General features: G+C 62.4%; 1 protein-coding gene across 1 annotated transcript in view; it reads left to right on the top strand.

The window, feature by feature from the left end:
• Positions 1-16140, top strand: part of SCUBE1 (signal peptide, CUB domain and EGF like domain containing 1) — a 130145-nt gene extending 114005 nt beyond the window's left edge. The window contains exons 14-22 of the mRNA XM_068560104.1: positions 634-771; positions 1992-2195; positions 5361-5522; positions 6865-7032; positions 8943-9104; positions 10727-10924; positions 12494-12646; positions 13016-13095; positions 15264-16140. Coding sequence (XP_068416205.1) covers positions 634-771; positions 1992-2195; positions 5361-5522; positions 6865-7032; positions 8943-9104; positions 10727-10924; positions 12494-12646; positions 13016-13095; positions 15264-15416 — 1418 coding nt within the window. The 3' untranslated portion in view covers positions 15417-16140. The remainder of the gene's footprint in view (positions 1-633; positions 772-1991; positions 2196-5360; positions 5523-6864; positions 7033-8942; positions 9105-10726; positions 10925-12493; positions 12647-13015; positions 13096-15263) is intronic.
• Positions 16141-17909: the final 1769 nt, after the last annotated feature.

The following is a 17909-nucleotide window of genomic DNA, read 5'->3' as shown; positions in this document are numbered from 1 at the left end:
CGCCTGGTGGACCATACACAGTGGTGGTGTCCCTGGGGAAGAAAACCAGCACTTGAGTGGAAAAGCATCCCTGGGGTCCGTCGGCCCGCCTCCCTCGGGGTTAAATGAGCTCCCCCAGAGCAAGGGCTTTCTGCGCAGCCTGGTCGTGTCCAAATGGGAGGAATCCCGGGCTCCCTCAGCGGCTCTCTCTAGAATGAGGGTGGCCCAGAAGGGTGTTCCAGACTGGGGGAGAGCCTGGGGAAAAGGACCAGAGGAAAGCATGCCAGCTCTGTTTCCACGAAGATTCCCGAACACCTTAGGATTCCTCCTCAAATCTGACAAACCTTGGCCCCCAGCAGGCCTCACCTGGGCCGAGTGGCCCTGAGCTGGAGCTGCACAGCTTTGCTACGGAAGGCGCACGAAGTGCCTCACGTGCAGCGGTGTGAAGGCCTTGGGAGGGCTGGGTGCAGGGCGTGGCTCAGCCCCCCCGGCCCCTCCTGAGACCTGGCCTTCTCCAGCCTCAGTTTCCCCATCTGCACATGGACTCATAGGCAAGGCGGGACCCTGGCCACCAGCCGTCTGTGTGCAGGGTGAGGTAGGACCGTGCTCCCCGCCCCGTGCCACCTTTGCCACAGTGGCCCCTTCCTTGTCCAGAAAACTGCCACGTGACCTTTGTGACCCTCAAGTGTGACTCCTCCAAGAAGAGGCGCCGTGGCCGAAAGTCCCCATCCAAGGAGGTGACCCACATCACAGCAGAGTTCGAGGTTGAGACAAAGATGGAAGAGGCCTCAGGTGGGTGAGGAGAGCCCTCAAGGGGTGCGGAGGGCCTCAGCGAGGACAGTGGACTGGGAGGTCTGCTGGGTGTGAAGCCAGGCTGCCACCCAAGCCACGGCTACCAGAGGTGGAGGCCAGCCAGGCAAGCGGGGGAACTGGCAGGGCTCAGGGCCAGGCCCTCAGAGCAGCTGCCCAGACCAGGGTGGAAGAGGAGGCCCGGGGCCACGAGAGGAGCAGGGCTGGGGCCTGCAGTGACAGCCACAGGCCTCTCCCCACTGCTCCACGCCCTCACCGGGGCCTGGAAGGACTCATGCCTGCAGCCTCCCCAGGACCGTTGAGCCAAGGACCTGTCTTTCCCAGGTTCCAGCAGGGGCCTTGTGGGATGCTGGCTGGTATTTCATACCAGCAGTTCTCTCTGGGCTGTAAATGAGAGTTGAGTTGTGACAGAGGAGCAGAGATCTGTCAGCAAGTGTGTGCTGTGTGTGCCTGGCCCTGGACGCTGTGGAAAGAGGGAACAGACCCTTGTCCCCGCACTGGCGGCACGGCCAGCCAAGGGAGACGCCAGATGGCGGGCGCGTGAGAACGAACAGGGCACAGCGCCGAGGGCCCTCCCCTAGAGAGGGGCCCGGACTCTCCCCCAGAGAGGTGCCATTTGAATCGGGACTTGAAAACAAAGTTCACCAAGTGGAACTGGTGGCAGGGATGGCGTTCAGGCAGGGCGAACAGAACAGGCAAAGGCCCAGAGGTCAGAAAGAGCAGGGTGTGTTCCGGAAGCAGTGAGGAGGGCAGGGCGGCCGGAAGGCAGAGTTCACGGTGAATGTCGGATGCTGGGGGTTAGAGCTAGCAAGGCGGGCGGGGGCTGGACCACGAGGGGCCTGGGATTCAAGGCGGCAGAGCTGGATGTTGTCTTGGAGGCAGTGGCAGCCTCAAGGGTGTTTGAGCAGCAGGCGGGGCCCCCATGAGTGAGCTGTGCCCTGGGCAGGGGACGTGTTGCAGTGGCAGAGGCCGGGCTTCTACTCAGATCTGCTGCGGGGCCCTTGAGCAGCTCATACCTCTCGCAGCCTTGGTCTCCTGCCATCAGACATTCGCAGCAAGGGCACCTCGGGCCGGGGCCGCTGTGGGAAGTCTCGGAGCAGGGGCCCGGCCCAGCGCGGCGCCCAGCAGGGCAGCCTGGTGGAGAGACGGCTCGCGGCGGCGGAGCGGGGGGTCGCGAGCTCGGGTCTCGCCCGCCCCTGCAGACACCTGCGAGGCCGAGTGCATGCGGAGGCGAGTGGAGCAGAGCCTGCAGGCCGCCGTCAAGACTCTGCGCAAGTCCGTCAGCCGGCAGCACTTCTCCGTCCAGGTCGCAGGCACTGAGTACGAGGTGGCCCAGCGGCCGGCCAAGGCCCTGGAGGGCCAGGGGACGTGTGGCACAGGCCAGGTGCTGCAGGACAGCAAATGCGGTGAGTCCCTGCCCTCAGCCACTCCAGTGTCGCCCTGCAGACTTTCTCTGTCCTTCCTTCTGTGTGGGTCCAGGTAAAGAGCCCACGGGAGACAGACACGTCGGGCCGGGACAGGGAGACAAGGAGGCCTGCCGGGGAGAAGTGCCGTAGCACTTAGACGTGACGGCTGTCATGAAAGAGCACTCCCCTGGGGCCGGGACCGAGTATACGTGTGACCTGCCCGCGGTCCCGAGGAGGGGCGCCGGGGAGAGCACAGGCCAGCAAGGCCCCAGCCGAGGGGTGTGAGGGGCATGGGACCAGTCCGTGTGTCTCGAGAAGCCTTCCCAGCGGAGGCATGTGGGAGCTGAGGGCGGAGGAGGAGGAGGAGAGTGAAGGTGTCCGGGAGGCTGAGGGCCCCCCGGCGGGGCGGGGGCAGCGCTGCAGGGAGCAGGGGAGACCAGGCCACCGCCGGGGCCGTGGGCAGGGCGGCCAGGTCCGGTGAACGAGGCTGGGGACTTGACCGGCCCCCATCGAGGGGGGACGGGTTTAGAGACAGCCCCCGGCGGCTCAGAGGTGAACTTGACTGAGTCCTGGTTCTAGTGGGGCTGACGGTTACGAGTGGGGCTGACAGTTACGAGTGGGGCTGACAGTTACAAGTGGGGCTGACGGTTACGAGTGGGGCTGACGGTTACGAGTGGGGCTGACGGTTACGTGGGAGAGAAGGCAGGCAGCCAGCGGATGAGCATATCCGCAGGCCCGGTGAGGGCTTGCTGGCCCCGGTGCTGCCCTGGGCGCACTGGGAAGCACTGGCCCGCACTGAGCCGGGGGCAGCCGCATCCGCCCTCTGCCATGGGAAGGCCAAGTGGAGGGCGGCAGCGGAGCGGAGACCTAGCCAGGGATGGTAGAGCCTGGAACCAGGGGCAGCAGGAGAGGTGGACAAGGAAGAGAGAAATTGAGAGCACGCTTTGGAGAGGGAGGCGAGGGAGAAGGAGGCTTCGAGGATGAATCCAAGGGTTCGGGCCACTTGGGCAGAGATGGCATCGTTTTCGGATCCGGGAGAAACTTGGGGGAGGGGCTGGCGGAGGCGGGGGTCCCAGCTGTCGTTGTTAGTCTGAGACGCTCATGAGTCGTCCTGGTGAAGGCGCTGACTAGGTTGGAGCCACAAATCTGGAGCACAGAGTGTAGCCTGGGCCGGAGACACAGGCTGGGAGCCGCTGGAGAGGAGGTGGGATTTAGGAGTGGGGGGAGGGCCGGTCCCCCGCAAGGGGGGAGGGGGAGGGACTTGGGGATGTCATTCCTTTATTTTTAACCACTTATTTTGAAACCATTTCAAACTTTCAGAAACACTGCCAGACAGAACAAAGAGCTTCCGTATTTTCTTCCTCCAGATTCCCCCGTTGCGGATGTCTTACAGCATTCGCGCCGTCATGCTTTCCCGCGCGTGTGGCGTGCTTGTGTGCCTTTACATCACCTGCTAAATTCCACCAACTCTTCCGACAGCATCCCTTTCCTCTCCGTGTTGTGTTCAGTGGTCATGTCTCCAGAATCCTTCATCTGGAGCAGTTCCTGGCTCTTCCCCTGCCTCTCCTGTCCTGCCCTCGGCCGTCCCTAAGTTCTGTAAGATGACCCTCAGCTGCGTCTGGTGTTTCCTGGTGACCAGACGCAGGGCCTGCGTTCTTGGCAGGAAAACCACACTCCGCATCTGCTCTTCAGCGCCCCCGTCAGGAGGCACAGGGTATTGCCCTGGTCCACCACTGGTTCCTCCACCTTAATTCACCATTTTCCCTCTGCAATTGATTAGGGTTTCATGGGGATGTATTCCAGTGTGCACCAACACCCTGCTCCCCATCAAACTGCCATCCACTCGCTGACAGCCACCAAATTAGCCACCTCTACAACTGTTGCCAAGCCGTGTTCTCTATTTCTGTCATCCCTCCTACATTTATTAGCATTCTAGTGTGAGAGAGAGCTTTCCCTTCTCCCACATGTTGGCATGTATCTATATATCTATGCATTTATGTCAGTGTGGACTCACAGATTCCTCACTGGCTTGTAATCCACTCCTAACATGACGTAGTTCGGTGCTCAGATCGTCCCCACTTCAGCCAGTGGGCGCCCCATCAGCTTGGCCCCTGTGTCCTTTTGACATGGCTCCCTCACTCATTGAGCATTCCCTTACTGTCCGGCAGTAAAGATGTTTCAGACTCAGCTTGTGCTTTCCCTGCCTTGGAATCAGCCAGATCTCCAAGGACCCCTGTTCCTTTTAGAGGAGGAGAGTGTGTAGAAAGCGAAAGCTGAGGGACTCATTGCTACTGGAGTGTCACTGCTTCCAGGCCCTCTCATTGGACAGAACTAGAAAGTATAGCTATGCATATATTACATGGAGACCTATGTACCTATGCTATTCCTGTAGCTCTGTGTGTGTGTGTGTGTGTGTGTGTGTGTGTGTTATAAAACCATGAGTTCATACCAATACCTCCAATTCAGTACCTCAGGATTCTTTCTAACTTTTTTTCCATGTTTCTAAATATCTTGTCCCATGAGGCATTCGGCTCCCTTTCTCCTTAACTTATTTTCTCAGCCTGTTCCCTTACTTACTCATCAGTTTGCTTATGTGGCCAATGCAGCCAACCACACTGGCTCTCCTCAGCCCAGCATCTCTGTATCCTCAGCCCCCAGGCCCCTGTCACTCCCCCAGCCCCTCTGCACCTGCGCCCCACGTCCTCAGGTGCCAGCTCCGCCACAGGGGGAAGGAAAGGGGAGCCGGCAGGGGGGCTTGGTTTGGATGAAGTTGACTGTGGGGCATCTAGGAGGCAGTTGGTACACAGGCTGAGGGCCCAGGGCTGGAGGGCAGCATGTGGAGCAGAGGGGGGACGAAAGTCCCCGCAGAGACACTTATGAGAGGGCTGAGGCGAGGGATCTGCAAGGGACCCTGAGTGGCAGCAGCCAGGAGGGCGCATGAGACCAGGACAGGGTCCTCGCAGATGACCACCGCCTGGCTCCTACCCCCTGCTCTTCTGGCATGGGTCTGGGCCCCTCTGTGCCCCTGGAGCCACAGGGTCGCGAGCTGGGCCCTATGTGGAAGGACAGAGCCTGGGCCTGAGGCACCAGCAGACAGACGGCCAGACCGCCTGGCCACTGCTCCCCACCTCTGCCCCCAGCAGTCTCTCCACGTTGCCTCCGCAGTGGCCTGCGGGCCTGGCACCTACTTCAGCGGAGAGCCAGGCCAGTGTGTGCCGTGCACGCCGGGGACCTACCAGGACGGGAACGGCCAGCTCAGCTGCACGCCGTGCCCCAGCAGCGACGGGCTCGGCCTGGCTGGTGCCCGCAACGTATCCGAGTGTGGAGGCGAGTAGGGGCCCTCCCTGGAAAGAGGGGCCGGGGGTGGGGGAACAGGGCACCTCCTGTCTCCACCGAGGTTTCCAAAGCAAAGGCCCAGGTGCCTCGTGGTCTTTTGTAAAGCTCTTTGCCGTTTCCAGAGCCTGTCAGGACCTCCACGCAGCTGCACTTACAAAGTGCGTTGCAGACCCACAGTGCGTGTGCCAGATGCACGGCGGTGAGCAGGCGCTGGGCTGCACTTGGTGCCCTTTAAAACTGCACCAGGCAGGTTGGAAAGGACTTTACAGTTTACCACTTGCCCATTTACAGGTCAGCTTATAGCGGAGGTACGTAGTGCTTTATAGTTGACCAAACACGTGACACCTCATGGGGCACCCATCATTGTCGAGATGCTTTAAGGAGTGCAGCCAGATACTTGGGGAAGAACTGTGCTCTACACAAAGAACTTTACAGTTGGCTTTTTGGATGGTTTGGAGAGCCCTTTTTCAACTTACCAAGCACAATTTGGTTTGCAAAGAGCTTTTCCATTTACTACCCCCACTTAACCTCATCTGTGAAATGGGCTTGTAGCCTTCCCCCGTCAGCCTCCCTTCCTGGCCCATTGTGGGGATCACCCAAGAGAATGGATGGGGAAAGGTGTGCTGGTGAGTGGGACCCTTAGGGTGGCGGAGACCTCCAGCCTTCTCTGGGGGACAGAAGAGATCAGAGCCCAGCCCTGAGTCCCTGCAGGCTGGCCCGCTGCCCTCTGGCCCCTGCCCCCTCCAGGAGTGTGGTCTGTGCCGCAGGGGAGGTAGTACCTGTCAGAGAGCACAGAGAGGCCACTGGGGAGCAGAGAATTCCAGGGTCTGGGCTGAGAAGGCACTAAACCCACGCCTCACTCAGCACCGGAATACCCTCTACATCCTGACTTTTTGCTAGAATGTGTTGTCTCCTCCCTTTGTCCCAGCTGTGCCCTAGGGACCTCACAGAACCCCCTCGCTCTGCTCAGGCCCAGCCAGGCAGATAGACAAGGCAGCATCAGCCTGGAGCTTAAGAGCCCCAGGTCCTCATGTGAAGACAGTGTGGGCCGCCCCCTGGGCAGAGCCCCCTAAATAAATGGCCTCCACGACCTCCCACCTCCACGTGTGGTGTCCACACTTCTCAGCTCTGGAGCAAGGCCACTTCTCAACCCACAGCCCTTCTAGCTGGTGGGAGGAGAAAAGCCAGGCCTGACCAAGACCACACAGCGCACTCCTCCCCCTCGACCCCCCGCCTTGGTGCCTTTCCCAGGACAGGTGAGGGCTGAGCTGAGCGCTGGGCCTGGACCGAGGCGCCCCGCCCCCCAGCCTGAGCCGTGACCTCTGACTTGCAGGCCAATGCTCTCCAGGCTTCTTCTCCACCGACGGCTTCAGGCCCTGCCAGGCCTGCCCCGTGGGCACGTACCAGCCAGAGCCTGGGCGCACGGGCTGCTTCCCCTGCGGAGGGGGGCTGCTCACCAAGCACGAGGGCACAGCCGCCTTCCAAGACTGTGAGGCCAAAGGTGAGGACTCCCCCCCTCACCCCCCCGCTCAGGGTCCGTTTCCCTGGATGCCCCTCATTTCCTGCCCTGGCAAACCTCCAAGGTCAGAGGAGGAGCCTGGAGCCTCAAGCAGTGGACACGGGTGACGAGCTCTGGGCTGCGCACGAGGACAGGGACGGCGGGGGTCCGACACAGGCCTGCCTGAGGGCTCGGATGAGAGAGCCTGGCAGGCACGGAGGCTCCAGCCTGGAGCTTTGAGCCCCCAGCCGCCAGTTCCTCAAGACGCTGGGGAGGCTTTGAGCTGCACTGGGAGGAAGGTTGGGAGGGGAGGAAGGTGAGGAGGGGCAGGAGGCGGAGGGGCAGTGGGGTGAGGTCAGAGGTCAGAGGTCTTCAGGGCTGCCGGGGCCCTGCAGTACGGCCCCTCTTCCCCTCCACGCCACCAAAGCTCCACCGCCGCCCCAGGCTTGACTCTCCACTGAGGGACAGTCCTCCCCACCTGCTGATGGCCCGACATTACAGACTCTGAATCTTCCCCAGCTCTCCAGCCCCACCTCCCCCGGCTCCTGCCAGGTTTTCTCCCCTTGACTGTTAGCCTCCCAGAAGGAGTGTCTGGACTCCACCTCCTCTCCTCTCATTGTCTCCGAATCCCCGCCAGCCAGACTGTCACCCCACTACGCCCAGCGTTTGCTCCCATCAAGGCGGCCCACAGGGTCCCTGAGTTGCTGGAGCCCAAGTCAGTTCTGTCTGCGTCTCCCGAGACTGGGACGCGGCCCCCTTGCAGCGCTCTCCCTGCTCCTCCTCGGCCTGGGCCCCAGGCCCCGCTCAGCCTCCCCCGGCCCCGCCCCCGAGCGCTGGGACGTCCCAGGCCCCGTGCCCTCGCCGCTCTTGAGTCTGGATGAACGCATTTAAGTAGCATCTCTGCACGGGTGCCCCCAGCTTCCGTTTCCATCCAGCCTCTCCCCTGAACTGGACTCTGCCCTCCTGCCAGGCCACAGCTCCGCATCGTATCTAAGAAGCATCTCAGATTCCACAAGTCCGGGCTCCCCTCCAGTGCACGGCGGCTCTTCCTGCCACGTGCTCAAGGGAACCTTGGCATCACTCTGAGGGCTCTTTCCCCCTCCCCTCACACCCAGTCTGTCCGCAGCCCCTGCGGCTCTAGCTTCTAAACAGCCCGACTGGGCCTTCCCTGGCGGTCCAGTGGTGAAGACTCCGCACTTCCCCTGCAAGGGGCACGGGTTCCATCCCTGGTCGGGGAGCTAAGATCCTGCATGATGCGCAGCAGGGCCTAAAAAGTAAACAGACGCACAGTGACCCTGACCCAGGCCACCGCCACCTCTCCCCGATGGCCCTAGCCTGTCCTGCCTGGGCCTCCGGCCCCCCCCCTCCACCCCCCAGAGCCCACTCCCAGTGCAGCAACCGGGGACACGGGGCAGCTCCAGGTGGCCTTCCTCGCTCACAGGAAAGCCCAGTCCTCACCATGGCCCCTGACCTCTGCTCCGGCCACAGCTGGCACAGACACGGCCCACCTCCGGGCCAGGTCCGCACTCCTCGGGTCTCCACGCCGGTCCCCTCGGTGCCGCCTTCCCTCGCCTCCCTCCACAGCCGGCCCTACGGCATCTCACTTTCCGTTTATTATCCCCAGTGGAGGGACAGACGGGCATCCCACGCAGCCGGAGTACGATGTGGGCCCCGGGACAGGGCTCGGTCTGCCTGGCTCGCTGCTCAGAGCCCGTGGTCCACAGCACCCCCTGCACCGTCGCGGGCAGGGTCGGGGGGCAGAGGGGTCGGCCTCTCAGCGACTGGGCGCGGGTGGTGGGAGGTTAGCGGGCAGTACGGAGGGGCCTTGAGCTCTGTGCTGAGTCAGCCCTCAAGGGCAGGGAGCCCCGGGGAGAATGCCGCCTGCCCTTTCCCACTGGCCCCCCCCCCGACAGTGCACTGCTCCCCCGGCCACCACTACAACACCACCACCCACCGGTGCATCCGCTGCCCTGTCGGCACCTACCAGCCCGAGTTTGGCCAGAACCACTGCGTCACCTGTCCGGGCAACACCAGCACAGACTTCGACGGCTCCACCAACGTCACACACTGCAAAAGTAGGTGCCGCTCTTCCCACGGCCGAGGAGCTGCGGGTGCCGGGAGGGGACTGGGGGCAGGTTGTGAGGGCAGGGTGAGCCCTGACCTCAGGTCGTGTCCGCGGTGACACGGACCGGGAGGCCGGTGACTCCTCCCTGGCCCGTCTCATCCGCACGTGCACTCGGTGGGACACCCTGTGGTGTGGAGGGTGCGGCTGGCTTGGCCGGCCCCGTGCGCTCCACGGAGCGACCTGATTGTGCCGTTGTTCGTCGGTTCCCGTGGCTCACCTGCGCCTCAGTGCCGGGCCAGGCCCCACTCCAGGCTCTGGGTCTGCGGAGGGAAAAGTCAGGGCCCGTGCCAAGGAGGCTTGTGGGGCAGCTGCCCGCGCCAGACCCTGCAGCTCTGAAGGCGCAGGATGCTCGGGGTGTACCAAGGGTGCAGGAGGAAGAGGGAGACCAGACGGCCGCCCTGTGTCTGTAGGAAGCTCCGTTTTAGCCAAAAGAAACGTGGCAGCGTAAGACAATCTGGGAAATAGATCATCTCCGAGCCCCTCACCAGCAAGTCATCTGGGCCTAACCCAGAGGGTGCTGTCTTTAGGGATTTCTGATTCACTTTTCAGAGCCCTTCAGGGCGTATGTTCTGGTATTTTACCCTTTCCCTAATCAGTTTCCAGCCAGTGGCCCCTTTCCTGGGCTGCTGGTCATGTTTGGAACAGCCTAATGGCCCGTGAAGGAGATTTAATCCTCGACGTGGACGCCCTCCCCTCTGCCCGGGCTGTCCCGGCTGGGCTCGCGGCCTCCTGCTGCAGCTCAGCACAGGCAGGTTTTTAAGTGTTTAAACGTCCTAATAAGGAAAAGTGGGGGAAAAGTGGAAGGGAAGCTTCTGGAATGATAAGGTGAAAATGAAATGTTTCCCAGAAATTTTGATGTGAGGAGATCTTTAAATGAAAATGTGTGAGAAAATTATGTATATTTAGTATTTACATTCAATTTTCTTTGCATAACTTTCTTTATGCAGTTAAGCTAGGAACCGTTTAGCTCATAAAAAAAAGTCACGTTTGGCCTCTTTGAGGATGCACGGCTTAGCTAAAATTGAAAAGGTAGGGAAGCGTGTCTCCTGCTGGTCCCTGAGCCTGCCTGCTCCCTGGGGAGGGCCACACCTGGCACCTGGGGGGCACTCAGGGGATGTTGAGCAAAGGGATACACAGACGAGTGAGTGGAGAGAAAGGGGACGTTGGGGCACACTTGGCCTTGGCTGAGACATGGAGGAGAGCACGGGCTGGCGGGCAGCTGGCAGCTGCGGGGACATGGACGCACCTGCCGGGGGTGGGGGGCAGGGGGTGGGGGGGCGAGCGGCTCCAGGCAGGAGGCCAGGACGAGGCCCGGCCGCGGAGGTTCGGGTGAGGCAGCCCAGGAAGGGGGTCATCCGGGCTGGGCCTCCGAGAACCAACACGGAACGGGGACCCGCCCCCCGCTGAGGGGTCCCCGAGGGAAGACCGGCCTGGAGCCTGGCCTGCTGGCGGGGAGGACCGGGTAGAGGGGGGCCAGAGAGGGGGCGGAGCACCTACCAGCCCTGCCCTGGGCCGCCAAGGCTGCCGAGGGCCAGCCGGGCCTGACCAGGGCACGGGCCGTGGTGCCCACAGACCAGCACTGCGGCGGCGAGCTTGGCGACTACACGGGCTACATCGAGTCCCCCAACTACCCCGGCGACTACCCGGCCAATGCCGAGTGCGTGTGGCACATCTCGCCGCCCCCCAAGCGCAGAATCCTCATCGTGGTCCCCGAGATCTTCCTGCCCATCGAGGACGGGTGTGGCGACGTCCTGGTCATGAGGAAGAGCGGTACGTGCCATCCAGGGGGGCGGCCTCAACCACACGCCCACCCCTCCCCCGCGGCACAGCTCTGCGGGGCACTCACCTCCGTCCGACCCCAGGGGCTGCGCTTCCCAGAGCTGTGTGGAAAGGCCCGGAGAGCTTAGGGTGTGTCCTGAGTGTGGGAATCAGGACCTGGTCAGGTCTGGTCTCGATGCTGACCGCAAGCCCGCCTCTCATCCCAGCTGTCCCCCGCATCCTGCCACACTGCCCAGGGCGAGCCCCTAGGAGCACCCCCTGCCCCACAGGGCCTCTTCCCCGCTCTGTGCTTGGAGGGGTGGTGAAGGGCCAGCCCGTGCACTTACACGGGGCGCCCCAGGGTCCGCTCCCCCGCTCCGTGAGCTGCGGCCTCCCAGCTCACCACCCCCATGGGGGCTCCAGGTGAGACTTTGGGCGAGGGGCCGGCCCCTCAGCCATGGGTGAGCACGAGCACGTGCCCAGATGGCCACGGCAGCGAGAAAGGTGGGGAGCCCTGAGACACCCCCCCCCCCCCAGGGACTGGGTAGAACCCCTTATGGCCTGTGCCTCGGCTGGGGACCTCGCTGCTGTGGCAAGGCCGCAGTGCCCCCAGGGAGCAAGCTCCAGGTCAGAATGTTAGGGAAGAAGGAGGGGGACAAGACAGACACAAAAACGTGCCCGCCCACCGGGGTCTGGGATGTGTCTGATACACAGAGACCGGCCAGAGGAACAGGAGATTGGCGGGGAGGGGGGAGGGCCTTGCCCACTGTGTGCTGCATTGTTCCCAGGTGCCTGCACCGCCCACTCAGTGTAGCTGATGAGCAGGAAATGGCCCCCAGTGTGTGAATGGGAGGCCCGAGGCCAGGAGGGGCAAGGTACCCGGCCAGCGTCCTACAGCCAGTCAGAGCGCAGCCCAGGACCATCCCCCGCCCATTCCCGTCACCAGCCTCCCTAGTCCACGGCATCTTCCCCTCCACTGTCTGTCCACAGAGCTGAGCTCTAGGGAGGCCAGCCTCTCCCACCTCGAGGACACCTCAGGAAAGCTCCCCCAGGGAGCAGTGAGGAAGTGGGGCACCCTTTGGCCAGCCCCAGGCACCCCAGGGGTCAGCAGGCTCACCCTTGTTCATCTGCTCACCGGGAGAGGAGACTGACCCTCCACCCCAGCCCCGGCTCTGTGCTGGGTGCAGGCGTGAGCCCTGTCCTTGAGGAGCAGTTGGCAGGGAGACAGTGACAACCCTATAGAGAGGGGCTGTAGTACAGTGTTCACAGAGCAGAGAGGAAACAGGGTAGGGTGGGGGTGGAGCAGTCAGGGAGGCTTCCTGGAGGAGGAGGCACAGAAACTTGTCTCAGAGGGACAAGTAGGAACTGGGGCTGAGGGTCGGGAAGGGCATTTGGGGCCGAGGGAACAAGTGCGGGGACTGGAGAGCTGGAGTGTTTGGGGGACGGGGGGCTGTGAGTGCTGGATGGCTGACTGAGTGGGGAAGCCAGAGGCCTGTGGCAGGAGGTCAGGGACCGGGTGAGGAGCTGTGGATCTGGGGCAGCTCAGCCATGACGTGCCTCCGCCCCCTGCCCCATCCCCAGCCTCACCCACCTCTATCACCACCTATGAGACCTGCCAGACCTACGAGAGGCCCATTGCCTTCACCTCCCGCTCCAGGAAGCTCTGGATCCAGTTCAAATCCAATGAAGGCAACAGCGGCAAAGGGTTCCAAGTACCCTATGTCACCTACGACGGTGAGTGTAGGCTGGCCCTGGGGACACAGGAACAAATCACACGTCCCCGGCCTCAGGGAGCTCCAGCCTTGGGGGACTGTGGGGTCCAGACAGGCCCATAAGGGGGACAGCGTGATGCAGATGAGGGAGCTGTTAGTGGTGTCTGCAGGCCTCAGAGGGAGGTGCTACCCAAGCAGGGTTTCGAGGGTTGAATAGGGGTTTTCTAGCTAGTCAAACCTGGAGGAGACCAGTGTGGGTGGAGGAGACAAAGGCACGCAGTCTGAAGCCCTGGGGGAGGGCTGAGGCTGACGGGGAGCAGGAGGCAGGAGGGACCTTCGCCTTCAGCCTCTACCCTCACCTTCCTTCCTTCCCCACCGGCGGGTTTCGCAGAGGACTACCAGCAGTTAATAGAAGATATCGTCCGCGATGGACGGCTCTACGCCTCAGAGAATCACCAGGAAATTTTGAAAGTGAGTGAGCTTCCCTATGGGAAGGGATCATATAATCCTGGGATAGTGGCCTGTGATGATCCAGGGCCATCCCTGCCCCCAGCCCCGAGCCCAGCCCTGCACAGAAGTGAGGGGAGGAGAGTCATAACAGGAGAAGAGAAGGTGATGGGAGCAGGCGGCCAGGGGCAGGGCTGGCCCAGTGCATCTGTCCTTCTAGCCCAGGACCTGCTGACGTGCCCGTGGGCAGGTTCCTTATGAGCTCTCGGCCTCACTTTACTCATCTGTGAAATGGGGAGAGCTCGACAGCATGGTCTCTTAAAATCAGGAGAATCCTCCGCTGCCTTTGGGACTGACTCCCTCCTCATCCTGCCCACGTCCTGAGGAGTAGAGCCACCTAGTCATCCGGGGGCTGTGGCCGTCACACGGCGGGCACAGGCCGGGTCAGGGCCCAGGTTGTCACCGTGAGGAGCCAGACTCAGGGATCTGCTTGGGCTCTGGGGGTCGGGCCCTGGCCCAGCCCTGGGCAGACAGCACCCCCAGCCTGGGAGCCGAGGGTGGCGTGGAGGGCAAGAGCGGGGCTGGCCAGTCCCTCGCTAACTTCTGCACGGGCTGCCACCTCCCAGCTGGGCGGCCCCAGGCAAGCTCTCTGAGCCCCGCCTCGTGTCTGAGAAACTGGGACGGCTCACAGAGTCTCCGAGCCCAGGCCTGGAGCACTCCTGCACACAGTAGGCAGTTTGTAAGCCAAGAGGTTTGCCCCCTGCTGCCCTACCCAGATGAGACCTGGGGGTCTCGGGGCACGAAGCCCCTCGTCGCCCTCCTCAGGCGCCTGTCTGTTTAGTGGGAACCAGAGGGTCGTCCTGGCCTCTCCGACTCTGTCCTGTTGACAGTGCCCGACTCTCTCGTCCTCGCCCCGGCCCTCTGCCCCACCCTGCGGCTGGGAGCATCTTTTCAGAACCAGAAGTGTTCCCGTCTCTTAGGACCAAGCCTTGGCCAGCGAGGCCCAGCCTGGCACAGCTACCACCTGCCTCCGCAGCGGCTCTCAGGCCTCCACTCCCCACCTCACTGGCCACGGCCTCCCAGGAACGCTCTCCCCATTCTCTCCTCAGTGAACGTCCTCCCGTCCTGCTGCTCTCAGCTCAGGCGTCCCATCCTCCGGGCCTCCCTAGCCAGGTTGCGCTCTGAGGGCCCCAGTGGCCCCCCTTCTTGGCCGTCAGGCCTGCAGTTTAGGTTTGTCCTGTGATTATTTGGCCCCCATCCCCCCTGCCGGGGAAGGAACCACAGGGCTTCCCCCTCAGCACTCTGTGCCCGGCACCTGGTACTGCGCCCAGCACATGGGAGGAACTCCACCAGTGTCTCCAAGGGTGTGGGTGCATGTGTGCACGTGGGAGAGGGAGTGTGTGTGTGCACGCGCGTGTGCGTGCGTGTGCCCGCTCGCACATGCCGGGACGAGTCACACCCCAAGACGGCCGCTTGAGACGATGAGCTCGTGGGGCAGCAAGCACGCGGTGCGGTGGCTGCCGGTCACTGGAGGTTCTCCCCCAGGGTGGCATCGCCCCACTTTACAGATGATGACCCTGGGCTCTGAGAGGGGGCCCAGCTGGTGAGTGACGGCGCCTGAGTGTGGGCCGCCTGGACCCTCGCGGCACACCTGTGCCGAGCACCCCGGGCCAGGCTCTTGGCTCTCAGGACTGCACTTCCTCTTCCGCGCAGCCCTAAGAGGAGGGATTGTCACCCCGTCATTCAGATGAATGATTCACGTTCAGAGCAGCAGGGCCATTTTCCCAGGGCTGGGGCACTAGGGGGGGGATGGTGCAGCTGCGGTTTCCAGTCCGGCCTACTGGCCTCCAAAGCCTTGCTCTCTACTCCGTGTGCTCTGGTTTTCAGCCTGGGGGGTTTGGCTGTTGTGTTTTTGCAGCGCACCCTTTTAAGATAAAATGTGACTGGAACTCCAAGAGTTAAAACGAATAGACTATGAAGAAAACAATTAGGCTATTAAAACCGAAAAACTATTCATGGCAAGGAGTCTGTAGGGTCCTGAAACACACCAGCCAGCCCAGCCTCTTCCCCCTTCCCGCATCCCTGCAGACACCCTCAGGCCCCTCCAGGGCGCTGGGCATCGCAGAGGCGAGCGGCCGGGGCCTTCCAGCCTGGCCCCAGGCCCCTCAGCCTGGCCGCACCGTGTCTTGCAGGACAAGAAGCTGATCAAGGCCCTCTTCGACGTGCTGGCGCATCCCCAGAACTACTTCAAGTACACAGCCCAGGAGTCCAAGGAGATGTTCCCGCGGTCCTTCATCAAACTGCTGCGCTCCAAGGTGTCCCGGTTCCTGCGACCCTACAAATAACACTGGTGCAGCTGCCCTGCTTGGGGTGCCGGCTACCCGGGGGGGAGAGAGCTCCTCCCCTCCACAGTCGAAGCTAAAGGCGGCTCCGTGGGCCCCCACGCTGCCTTGGGAATCGCCGTGGCGTCTGCCCTTCAGGAATCGCCGACCAGCCCGTGGCGGGCGAGACCACATCCAGGCAGAGACCCCAGCCCGGCTGCACTCCTCTGATGCCGCCCCCGTGGGAAAACATTGCTTCAGGCAGCCTTTCTTGCTCCTTCCAGGACACCAGTAGCGCCCTCTCCTGAGCTGGCACCAGCGGACGCCACCCGGACCAGGACGCTCGGCCACCACCCAGGCGGGTCCCGGGCAGAGCTGACCTTTGGAGGTTGCACGTGCCCTCTGCCTGGTGCTTCAGGGGAGAGAGGGGCATGGCTGCCGTGTCTCAAGGGGGCTCTCAGAGGCAGAATCCAAGACAGGAGGCCAGGCCGTGGAAGCAGGGGTGGTGAAGGCTCGTCTGGGGGCTGTGATAAGCCAGTGTCGATGCCGGCAGGGCGTCCACACCCGCCAGCTCCCCTGGCCGTGGGCCCAGGACACGGGCGAGTGCGGTTGGGCTCTCAGGATTCTGTGATGGGACAGAAAAGAGGTGCTGGGAGAGGAAACTGTAGATTTCTGCCTTCCCGTGATAGAGCATCTAATTAAGTACTATGTGTATATGAATATAAAGATAAAGATATATATACTTCTATTTGTGGGTACTTTAGGAGAATTCTCTGTAGTAACTGTAAATATTAATCGCCACCCCATCATCTCCCAGCTGTTGCTGGCTTCCCTGACTGATTAAACTGCTCCTCCAGGCACTTGCCACGTCTGTTTACAAAGGCCAGGAGCCTCCAAGGCCGGGGGTGAGGCAGGTCGGCCCTGGACACGCGGTGGAGTACAAACGCTTGGGGAGCCGGGCTCCATGCTCTGCCAGCGTGTTGCCCTCCGATGGAATGCAGTGGAAAGCAGTGTCCCTTCGGACCCCTTCCTGGGGTCACAGGGCCCAGTGGTAAACTTTAGAAGGGGCCTGTGTCCGACCCGAGGCCATGACCGTGGAGTTCAAGCTGAGGGCGCTTGCCACCGGAAGGCAAGGCTTTGCCCCTGTGAGCACAGGCTGTGCTGAGCACCGGGGCCCAGGGAGGAAAACGGGCACCGGGACGGGGGGCTGCGCCCAGGCAGAGGCAGGCCAGCTGTCGGAGGCCGGGCTTCCAGTGCAGTCTTCTTTCTGCTGCACCCTGTGGCCTCCCTCTCAGAGTGTCTCTGTAAAGAAGGAAAGTCTGGAGCGTGACCGGGCTGCACCGTGTCCCACTCAGCCAGGAGCCAGGGCCTGGGATGGAGCTAGCGAGGACCTCCGACAGGTCGCGGCCTCGCCCACTGCCACGCTGCTGCTGCCACCAGCCGCGGGACACGCAGACGCTCTGTAGCTTTAGGGTTAACAGACATTCAGAATCCCAAGGAACACGGGCGAATCCTCAAACGAACCCCTGTCAACCATTCTGGTCGCCTTTAGGTGGTTTCCTCCTCACCCCAGACCCACGCGTGCCGCTAGGGACGAGCGCGCCCTTTGAGAACGGCTGTGGCGCTGAGGGCGTGAGGCCTGGAGGTCCCGGGCTGGGTGGTGAGCAGGTCACGGCGGATTTTACAGTCCACAGCGGGGCTCGGCGCTCAGGAGTTACTCACCGCCGTTACCTGCGTCCTCAGCGGCGGGTCCCCAGCTTGACTGATGCTGCCGTCAGCACCTTCTCTTCCAAAATCCAACTCAAGCGGGGAGGGTGCTGCACTTGGTCGTAGCTCAGTGTCAGCTGGGGAGCCCCGTCCAGGCCACGCTGCCCCCCCCCCGGTCACAGTCCTTGAAGGCCGGTCACAGTTTCCAGAAAGAGGCCTGTCCTCCGCGTCAAGCCCTTGGTCCTCCCCAGAAATTAGGTGTGTCCTCCAGAATCAGCCCCCAACAATAGCTACCCAGGGGAGGGCACTGGGAAGGGTTTTGGGTTTGGGTTTTTTTTTTAACGCTCTCAGAAAGGATTTTTTTGATCCAGAGAAGACCAGAAAGAGCTCTCATCTCTCCTGAACTCTTTCTGCTGCTCCTTTGGGTGGTTTCCGGCAGTTGCCACCCACATACCCACTAACCTACCCACCCTTTCGGTGGGTCCACCCCGATCCACGGCTCTCGCCACCACTGTGGTCAGACCCTGCCCCGTGTGTCCTGGGCAGAGCAGGACGGGGCAGTGCAGATGTGGGCCCCGCACCGTCTCGAGTGCCAGGGAGCCCATGATCCAAATCCGCCAGCCGCCCGCTGTCACCATCCAGCCCTCCCTCCCCAGTAAAACCACCTCCCGCACCATCAGGGGACTCAAAGTCCAGGGGTGGGGTCTTTCCTGAACCTCGTCAGCCCTCAGCCCCATGCTGGGGACCCTGGGGGTCCCACTTATTAAACGCAGAGCTGTCGCCACTCCTTGGGGCCTGGTGGTCCCAGGA

The sequence above is a fragment of the Eschrichtius robustus genome, chromosome 13 (assembly GCF_028021215.1).
Source record: "Eschrichtius robustus isolate mEscRob2 chromosome 13, mEscRob2.pri, whole genome shotgun sequence".
Lineage (NCBI taxonomy): Eukaryota > Metazoa > Chordata > Mammalia > Artiodactyla > Eschrichtiidae > Eschrichtius > Eschrichtius robustus.
The sequence above is the reverse complement of the archived record's forward strand: the minus strand, read 5'-3'. Positions and strand labels throughout refer to the sequence as shown.